We start from the raw sequence: 10,509 nt of genomic DNA, 5'->3' as shown, positions 1-10,509 counted from the left end.
TTTGTTCTGGAGTGTGATAACTACGGGGATTGATGGTGATCACCGCTTAGGTCTCCTAAAAGCAGCAGGTGGCCCCTTAATGGTCCCGTCGTAAAATGTCCAATATGGGGCATTACACAATATACCAGCTCTCTTTCGCTCCACTTCCTTCCAGCCTACTAATTATCTCCTCCAATGCCTCAAGATTCGAGGTATCCCTATCGCTCGGGGTATAACCCGGATTTGTCCGGCTCTGATTCTTGGAATCTGCCTAGGCTATAGGAGCACGAAGCTAAGTGCCAGTCTGGTGAAACAGCTGCAAAGTCAGTCGCACTGGTAGGAAACGGCACCTGTCCATCCGATCAAGGAGGCCGCCTTCACTAGAGTGAACACCTTTGACCCTTCCCACTGCACCCGGACTGGACCTCTGTCCGTATATTATACCCGTCCTTACGATTAGTAGGCAGCTCTAAGTACTAGACAAGATCAAGCACTTACTAGTTTCTAGTCCCCTGGGAGGAAACTAGATTAAGGAATGCTGTATGGCGCCCTGCATTAGCCACTCGTGTGCATTTTTGTGCCGATGCTGAATCCAGAAAAGGGGCTAGGCTGGCACTGTGCTTCGGGCTGTACTATGGTGACATAGAATACTGGGATCGAGCAACATATAAATCAATCGTCTGTTCCTCATAATACACTGCAGATTCTTTTTATTATTCCATCTCCTGCTCAGGTATTTCCAGTCCTTTTACGCTCTCGACCTCCAACACGATGAACAGTGCTCTCACAGAGTACAAATATAGGGGGTTTGATCTGCTCTCTGCAATCAACGTGATAGAAAACGATGCCGCAGAGTCTGGATTATATGATAGGGTCCCACACTCTCTTGACCCATCGAACGATGCAGATTCCATGGAGATGCGGACAAGCGAAAACGCCTCCCACTCCACGACCGCGCCGGGAAGTAACAAGCCAGCACGAGACTCCCGCGCTGCCCTCAAACCAATCAGATTGCTCCACGAATTGCGAAACCTGTTTCTACAATGATGGATTGCTGGCTGCATTCGTCAATGAGGAGCTAGATACCGAGTTCCCGACAGAAGATACGTCTGACAGCCTTCTCGAACCACCAGCCTCTCGCATTCGTGCCTCGCTGCCTCACTCTCATCCATGGAATATTGATACCCCTGGGTTCTTCTTGTAAGTCTCATTCCTGTGTTTCGAACTCCCTACTTACTAGGTACCAGAGAAGCCTGGGGAAAGGTACCACATCTTGCAACAGCAGAATACTACCCCCCTTCTCAACGTGTGTTTTACTGCGAACGGCACAGCTCACCAATTCAATTCATGTTAACGCTCCTTGCTCCCCTATCTTGTTACCGCATTCTCAATCAAAGGCAGCCCTTTGCACCGACCTCACGTAGCGAGAGCTATCTCGCTGGCCTCCAAGAGCTTGAGCGTGGAGGAAGTATCGAAAATGCGGTTAGTCTATTGGAACACGTCGCGTACTTAGCCATCTCAATTGATAGAATTCTGGGTCTCCCTCTTCTCAGCATCTCCTATCTACGGCCCCATCAGCCGGACAGCTACGTTGAACAGACTCCACAGACAGTACCCCTGGATGTATACTGCTCGGCAAGGCTATTCAAACCTACACACATGCAGAGGCAATGATTAAAGTGAACCAGTCATTAGGAGGATAATATACGTTTTAAAAATACACCTTGTTCCACTTCTGATGGTAAAGCCACTGATGCAGGTAGCGCCTGTTAGTTTTATATGTTCATACAAGGAATATATGCGGCAGGATTCTAAAGAATTACAATCATTATGATCATAGTACTGGATTCCTTTTACACTAGATAAAGGTGAATATTATGGAGTGGACAGTTATGTCTATATACTCTATCCTAGCGCTCAAAGTGGGCCTGGCAAATTCCCGGGTTGAACAACTTCCACCTCGGAGCATCTATCCTGTGATAGTTGGTGCGAGCTTGGTTGGTCCTGGCACGAGCTGAGCATCCACCTTTCTGCAGATGCAACTAAGCCCTAGGACATCTTCACGCAGCATGTAATTGGTAGAAACTACTTAATTGGGCAACTCGAGCGCATAAGCCCTGTATCGGAAAGTTTCGGCAACCGGCGGCGGCCCATCCGCCCAGTCCCCACTGATAAGACATCAACCGGAAGCGGGCCGTAAATTGCTGGGTAATTTGTTTGTGCCTGCTAGACTTTAGGAGGTACGAAGGGTAACTGGTCCGATTCTCTAGCCCGACTGATTGGAGCCAAGGGGGCGGTGGCCGCCATTCATTGATTCCACATTTTTTCAGCGTTCGCACGGGCTTCAAGGCGTCATGGCCGAAGTTCAGCAAGCTTCGGCCGTCTGTGTAAGCAGCGACAGTTGATTCAATAAAGGTAAGAAATCCAGGGTCCATCATGATGAGTATATGCTAAAGAACGCAAAATGGGCTAATGACATTCTGGCCCGGCCGAACTAAACACAAAGCAGACGTTACACCGTTATTCTGAATCTTCCCTGCTATCTCGCTAAATATGGCTGCAACGCCACTGTCGAAGTGCTCGCCTATTTCCGGGATTGGCCATAGTCCTCCTTTTACCGACATCCACTGCGAGTCTCATGTCGCTGAATCGTCGCTTGCAGATATGCTCACCTCCACTGGCAAGGGGACATCGTCTTGTATACTGTCACGAGGACAGTCTATGGTGTACTGAAATGAAAATGGTGCACGCTTGGGAATGAAACCGTCATCACCTACATCCCCGAATTCAGATGGAGTCGATGTGTTCATAGAATCATCTGTAAGCTCATTACCTGCCTCAATAAGCTGCCCCACAAGCTTTGGTGCTTTGTAGGTGTGACCGTTGGGCACCCCACGCACTATCACTGACCGTTGCTCTGGGGTACCATTCCAAGTAAGGCAGGCAGAAGGAGATCGAACGACACACCCTTCTTCCAACTCAGATGGCGGCGACGTGTTTGGAGCACCCCTTATAGTTGTAAGCTCCTCGAGTGACCTTGTGAGCTGCTTGATAAACCAAAACGACGTGTCCAGGCCAGGATCACCCAAACGGGCGAAGGTGAGTCTTGGAGTATGTGCACTAGAAACCGGGCTGGTGGGATCATGGATCAGTGATTTTACTTCATCGACTGTGAGAAGGATTTGATCCGGATCCCTTGGGGAAATGGAGTGACGAGGCAGAGGAGCAGACGTAATGTCATTACCATTCCCCGCAAGCTCGTCTGGATTGTGTGTAGATGGTGTACAAGTCCCTATAAAAGAGGCAGAAGAAGCCAAGTCGTGTTCACTCTGCCCCTTTTTGCACTGCACACAGATAGGAAGTACCCCATCTTGCGAACTGGCACCCACTGAGCCATGCATTTGGACAGAGCGACCATCATCTGCAAGCTTTCGGATGGCAGTCACCAGCCGCCTCTCGACCCAGGAAGCTGTGGTTAGATCGTCGCTTGGATCTGTGATGCAGGACCAGTGAGATCTTAGTCTGAAATCACCAGATGAACGTTGAACAACGTTATGAATCAATGGCTCTAATTGACCAAGTGCAATCACACGTCCCGGAGGATCACCTAATGAAACCTCGCCATAGGAAGAGGAAGTTTGTCTTATCGGTGCGTGCTCTTCCCACAACGACTTGCCGGGTAATCTTGAGACGTTTTGTGGTCGTCGGTCAAGTTGAAATCTGACACAGGGCCAAGTTTTGCACTGCAAGGCTTCTCAGGTGCAGGTGCAAGCTCGTTTGTCGTCACGGATGGTGTCAAAGCCCCAGACGAAGGGGGCGTTAGTGAACCTGATAGGCTTCGCCCCTCGTCCCATATTTGAGCAACGCTGTCATGTGGCTCAACGACAGTGCCTGCGCCAGAGAAAGAAGTGAAGTTCTTGGCTTCTTCCTTCCCAGTGCCATTTACCCACTCATCCGTCCTCTCAATCGCCATGTGAGGATCACTTCTGTGCTGCACCAAAAAAGATTGTATTGCTGCTGGGAGAGCGTTCCTGCTGGCACCTTGGCAGAGAACTCGTTCGCAAGTCGTTCGACAGTCTCGTCATCTACCATGGGCGCTTTTGGGTCACAGATGTCGTTTTTGGCCTGCTTGAACACCATGCAGAAAAGTTCCACCGCTACTGTCTTGTCCGCAAGAGGAAGTTCGATTTTCAGGTCAATACGGCCAGGTCGGATAAGTGCCGCATCCAGGTGTTCAGGGTGGTTTGAGGTCATGACCAAAATTCGACCTTCCTGTGTCGACACCCCATCCAGAGCATTGAGCAGGTCTGATAGAGACAATCCGCCCTTGGCTTTGGTTGTGGAGCCCTTCATAGAGTTGCCATCCTCCTGCGTTTGTATGTCTGAGTCGGTTTGTCGGGACTGTGTCATGCTCACAGCGTCGATGTCTTCCAAGAGTAGAACGCAGTGAGGGGGGAGGTCTGCAATCAAATAGCGCAGATTGCTACTACTAACGTTTGAGAGGTTGAGAATGTAGATCTCGAGACCGAAGCGACCGGCTAGGGCTAAGGCCAGACTGGACTTTCCACCCCCGGGACGCCCGTACAAAAGGTACCCTCTCCGGTACGGGATGTTGCGCTCGTAATACCATCCTTGCGATTGCACGAAGTCCTCGGCGTCTCTCACCAAAGTTGTCTTTGTCTCTTCGTGCATGATAATTGTTGAGAGTTTTCTGATGCGTTTCGCTTCTTTGCGTCTCCAATGATTGTTATCGTCCTCGAATATCGATGTTTTGCCTTCGTTTGCCTTGAGATATGCTTCTCGACAATCCTCTAAAAGCTTTCTCACAATAGCGGGAGACCTGCTGAGGCAGGAGATTGTGATCACCTCCTGAGAATGAAAACCCACATCCTTTTCCATTGATCTTAGCCAGAGCAGACGGCCTCGATAGAAAAACGGAAAGGTTCCCTTGTAAGGAGAGTAAATCAGAGGCTTCTTCTCTATCTCGTCGGTACCGAAATCTCGTCGGATCTTTACGAGTGATGATCGAGCGGTGTGCGCGAACTGCTGTGAAGCAAGCCAAGGTACCACCATGTCTCTAACTTCGCTTGAATTAGGGATCTCCACAGTAGAAGCTGACAGTTATTAGCAAGGTTCGCTTTCAGATCGGGTAGAAAGAAAGAGACAAATACTCAAGTGTCGTTCTACCCATTCCCATACGGTGAAGATGGCCCGTTTGCCGAAGTACAGAGCAGCCAAGAAGAAGCACAGGAAGCTAGCATGAGTGCTAAGCCTACCGGACAGCAACTGCTCGATAGTGGCAAAGATTCCAGAAAAGCCGGGGAAAAAGAAGTCCATGATGGAAGCCTGTGGTAGTGAACCCATGTAGAGGTGTTGGGGATGAGTCTGGTTGAAAGTAGCCATGATATCAAAGTGTAGCCTAAGCAAGTGAAGTGTTGAGAGTTGTGTGTTCGCCGTAGGACGCAGAAGGAGGAAGTGAAGTGTTCTCAAAAGGTGTCGTCGGACTGATGAAGGAGAAGGGCGTGTACTATGGCTCATGGAGCCGCGTTCTTATACTTCGCGTCGGACATGATGGGACTGAGATCGATGCCAATCCAGCTTGCAAACCTCTACCTCATCTAAGCCGCGGTACGTTAGAGGTACAGTCCCGGACCAGGTTGGATTGCATGGATTGCATGGCTTGCATGCAGGTCTTTCCGAACCGTTTTAAGAGACTGACTTCTTGGGGCTGGTATTGCCATGTACCGGTACAGTTTGTAAATACTGGGATGTTCTGGTATTACCACCGACGTCTTCATATTCTGAGTAGGTAATATGTTCAAATTATTGTAATCTGATGTTCGACCTTCTGTCACGGCTTTGCCATGAGCATGCATTCCCGAAACGTTTCATTAGCGGATGAGTGGCAGGTTGGATTTGCTGCCTTTCACTTAAGACCCCAGCAGTAATTTGGACCTGTTTAAAGAGTAGAGGGCTATGTAAGAAATTCCATCTATTAGAAGGAAATAATAAGCATCGCTCTATTATCTATTGGAAGAGTTTGCATAAGCTGTATCGATATACGCGAGTTTATCGGCAATCCCATTCCCATTCGTGCTTCTTACCAATTTCGAGAGAAATCTCGTTTGCTTCCAATCGGCACGTAAGCCGATGATGTGGGCGGAGGACTGTATTGACGAAAGATAGGGGGATCCTATCACCTTGACTGCGAAGTACAGTCTGTAATGTGGAGAAAACAGAATACTTCTGTTTCTGCTGTGACCAGTGCAAAAGACATGTTCCACGCTACGAAAACTAGCGTAAACTCTCACCATCCGAAGATCTAATTGATGCCGACGGCGGCTCCACACCACATTACAGACCGTAATTCGCAGTCAAGGGGATACCCGGCCTCAGGAGTAGACACATTTTCAACCAATCAATAAGCGTGCATTCTACCATAAGTGATTGGGAGCAGCTGGCACGAAGATAAGGGCTGCTTTTGGTGCAGGAGCGGGGATAAGGTACTGATACAGCTCCATAACGCCCCTGCAATTCTGACCACCCCGGCTTTCTCCAAGTACCCAAGTATCCCAATACCCAAGAACCCAAGAACCCAAGAACCCAAGAACCCAAGAACCCAAGAACCCAAACCCAAGAACCCAAGAACCCAAGAACCCAAGAACCCAAGAACCCAAGAACCCCGGCACCTAGACACCCAGGCACCCAGGGAAGTCTCAAGCGGACTCATAGATCGGTAGCCGATTCCATCCAGCTACAGCAACTGCAATCATCTTTCCCCTCCGACCGCAAAATTCGAAAGTAAAGGCGTAGACGTCGATAGACAAATGCGTGACGGGTGCGGTTTCAGTTGGAACAAAAGGTCTGCATGAGTATTAGCAATGATGGATTTCCCTCCTTTCGCGATACGTACTTTCTTGAATTCAAGATTTGGGCTCAGCTCCGCAAGCGCCGCATGCGACACCCTTGGGATTGCCACCACACGCAGCACAACCATCACTCATTGTGAGGCAAGTAAGTTTTTAAAATCGAGTCAAAAATTTATCGTTGACTGTGTATAATTATTGGTAGATCGGTTGAGTAGAAAATCAGGATAGCGAAATACTAGACGATGGGTTTATATTTCTACTTCATGATACCGGTTGAACAGCATTTTCCCGAGGTTGTATCGTATTGAAGCCTAAATCACGTGATAAGTGCGCCGTCATAACCCGGCTTGCTTGCTTTGATCACATTGTTGGCACTTCTTCCGTGCATCACCACCATAACAGCTGAAATACCCCATGAGTCCTATTTGTGTAAGATGCAAGCTATACAATCCTGCCTAGCTAATATAAAAAAAGCAGAAAAGGTCATCACGGACAGTTTGGCCCAGATAGATCATGCGAACAAAACCATCTCAAACAACCAAGTTGGTATTTTGATTCCCGGTTTCGTGAAGTACCTTGCTAACTGTTTTATCGGCTCGCATAGCAGCCCTGATAAGCAGTGAATTTCAAGCGAGCTCTATTGCGACCCGGGATTCGTCGCTTTGTCCAAATATTTCCCATGGAGAAGACGACGAACGACGCGTCGTCGATAATCTTCAAGCGCATTCTGACCCAAACCTCTGCTGCCCTGATTGTGGTAAGCGAAATGTCGATGAAAAAGCTCGTCGACGACACTACGCCGGTCGTAAGATGCCAAATTTTGCCAAAATGCAAGCACTGTGCTAACACGATCGCAGATGTTCCTTGTGCACAAATTTCGAGCAAGGACACGAAATGCATCTGCTGCCAGAAGCCCATGCAATGGGCTTCAAACTTCAACAAGAACCATGCAAATTGCATAACGCGGATGGCAGACCAACTCTCCGAAACGAAGAGAGTGGAAGCAATCCAACAGAAGAGACGTATAAACGACAAAGTAACCAAGCTCTTATACGCCAAAACAGAACGCTTCAGGCGTACAAGTCATCAGAAGGCCGTCAGTGCGACTTCTACTTTGGATGCTACTGGCCTGCGCGACGCCGGGAGCGAGACTTACGGATCAGGTAGATACTGGTATATATGTTCGCTTGATGAGACTACTGACGGTACCCAGCCACATTGGACTCTTACGCAGCAACACTCAATGCTCCATTCCCTTCGAGTGAGACAGGTCTCATTACTGGGCCCAGCCTAGATACGGGGTTCTTACCACAGCTTGGGTCGTACCAACCTATACATGGGACACCAAATATTCACAATACGATGGCAGATTTTGATGATGGATTTCTGCGTGGTTCAGCTATGGTTCTAAATCCAATCGATGGAATCTTGGACTGGGACTTCACACATGTGTAACTCCTGTTTTTCCTATGTGTATTGGGCCCAAGCGCTCTTCGCAGATCGTATTACGTATTAAAGACGGTGCTCTGAGGCTTGACGAAAATGGTCTTTGTCCTGATCCCATTGCGATACAGCTCGGCAACTTTTTCCCTGAGAGAAGGTGTGTCGCCGAGTTCGAACGTTCCCCAGTGTTTGATCTCTTCTTCGGACGCATATCCAATAGCCATTGCTTGTCCTTCAAGAATAGTCCAGCCAACGCGACCATCTATGAGTGCACTGTCACATGTGTAAGTTTCGGACTCTAATGCAAATCGTGGCATAGATCTTACAATCCTCCCGTTGGCACATCATACGGGACAGGCAATATGCCCTGCGCGCCCAACTCATCATGGGGAGATGTTAGTATACCGAATTTCGACATTACTTTCTCAGGTAGCTTTTTGCTGTGTGTGCCCTCGAATAGAAGAAATCGTGTATTCGGGGAGAATAATAGAATGTAAACGGTTCGCATTTTGGGTCCCTCGGCAAAGAAGTACGACACGTCGGAGGGGAAGAATCTCGCTTTTATATAGTTTGGCTCCGCCCCAGTAAGGCCGATCGATGCTTGACTCGATAACATCTCGTATGTCCTAGGTGATATTAGGGACTGGTAGAGACAGGAGGAAAAGGTCCATTCACCTTATTATAAAAACTGTTCTGCGCGCAGAATTCCAACCCATCAGGCTTCCGGAGAGGTAATTTTTTTAAGTTGACGAACTGGTCGACCGCACACCCCACCGAGGCATCTTCTCTGAAGAAAGCGCCAGTTATTTTAATGGACGCCTTCGCATCGTTCGCGGAGAAGGACTGTATGGGCTCTGTCGCGTGCTCTGCTGGCGGCGTAGTCGTTTGAGCCATGGTGATGTTGACGGTCTTCCGCTGCCACACGAAAGTCAAGTCTGACCCCTCCCTCTCTTTCCCCCCCCTCGTTGCTGGAGGGGTAAGCGATGACGAGTTAACCAACCACTAGCCTCTTTCGGCCAGCTACGCCCGCACTTGCAATCAGCCAAAAATTGATTGTACACGTAGTTTTCTAGCTACGTATGTATTTCCGATATGAAAAATAAGGAACACATGTAGGTATGCTTATATTTCGACTATTATTACAACTATTGCATATATCCTATTAGGGCATGTCTACGAAAAGCTCTACAAAACCCCCCAATCCAGTTAATGAGCCGGGTCCCAAGACGGTTGGCATATCTTATCCCAATACATTTCGTGGGATAAAAAAAATGTTATCGTACAGTAAAATCCAGGTTCAGCGTCCGCGATGAATATGTGAAAAATATCTGTCTAAAGTACTGTGGGGCTTCCTGTACCGTAAATCCTAGTGAGTCATGGGTACCTGTCAGCGTCCCGCAAAACAGCTAGAACGATGCATTTCTGGTGCTTACATGTACCGCTACAACCAGGTAATTACCAAGATGACTTAAAGATTCCAACAACGGCTATAACTAGACGACCATGTTCAGCTACAGTGCATCGACGATTATTTGAATACTTCAGGCCTGTTAAGGTGCTTCATTGCATATTGTACGGAAGGTGTATCCTGTTCCAAAACATCACTCTAAGGCTCCCAGTCAGTTTCTAATCGATCATATGCATCTTCCAGTAGTTCCAGCGATACGTATCGGTCGGGATCGTCTTCATCGAATAGTCGACTTTTCACTGCGACGACATATTCAAGAAGGTTGACGGCCTTCTGATCTTTGCTACCGTCGAGGTATGCTCATGCGAGGTTGTGTTCTGACGCGAGTCGATTGTGATCCTTCTCGTTCAGCGCCGTCTTCCACACCTCGAACACATACTCGAATGTCTCGATCTCCTCGGGGATCCGCCTGTCGTTGAGGTATGCGCTTGCGAGCGCGTCTTCTGATGCGATTCGGTTGCTGTTTGAGGCAGACTATTTCTCCACCGCCCGCAGGCTTCGTAAGATATTGTATAACTTCTTTGAACCGTCTGTCGCTATCGAGACAACATTCAGCTCGACAGAGAAGATCCACTCTGACTTCTAACAGGTGTATGCCACTATACCAATTACGGAAGTGTGCTTTCTCCTGATGGCGATCCTTGGTTCCACGGGGGTGGTTAGTACAGATCGTTTGTTGGGAGATAGTGTTATATGCAGAACCAACTGGCATGCATACCGGCCCAACGGAAGGATCACATTCCAAAGGCA

General features: G+C 48.5%; 1 protein-coding gene across 1 annotated transcript; it reads right to left on the bottom strand.

Moving 5' to 3' along the window:
• Positions 1-8,353: 8,353 nt before the first annotated feature.
• On the bottom strand, positions 8,354-8,799 carry PG994_009990 (uncharacterized protein; the record flags this gene model as incomplete). Its single annotated transcript, XM_066861399.1, has 2 exons — positions 8,354-8,564; positions 8,618-8,799. 2 exons carry the CDS (start codon positions 8,797-8,799, stop codon positions 8,354-8,356), a joined length of 393 nt encoding a protein of 130 aa, XP_066710509.1.
• Positions 8,800-10,509: the final 1,710 nt, after the last annotated feature.

This window comes from Apiospora phragmitis, assembly GCF_038363925.1.
Source record: "Apiospora phragmitis strain CBS 135458 chromosome Unknown utg000010l:1.0-9815664.0:1.0-9183399.0, whole genome shotgun sequence".
Classification (NCBI taxonomy): domain Eukaryota; kingdom Fungi; phylum Ascomycota; class Sordariomycetes; order Amphisphaeriales; family Apiosporaceae; genus Apiospora; species Apiospora phragmitis.
The sequence above is the reverse complement of the archived record's forward strand: the minus strand, read 5'-3'. Positions and strand labels throughout refer to the sequence as shown.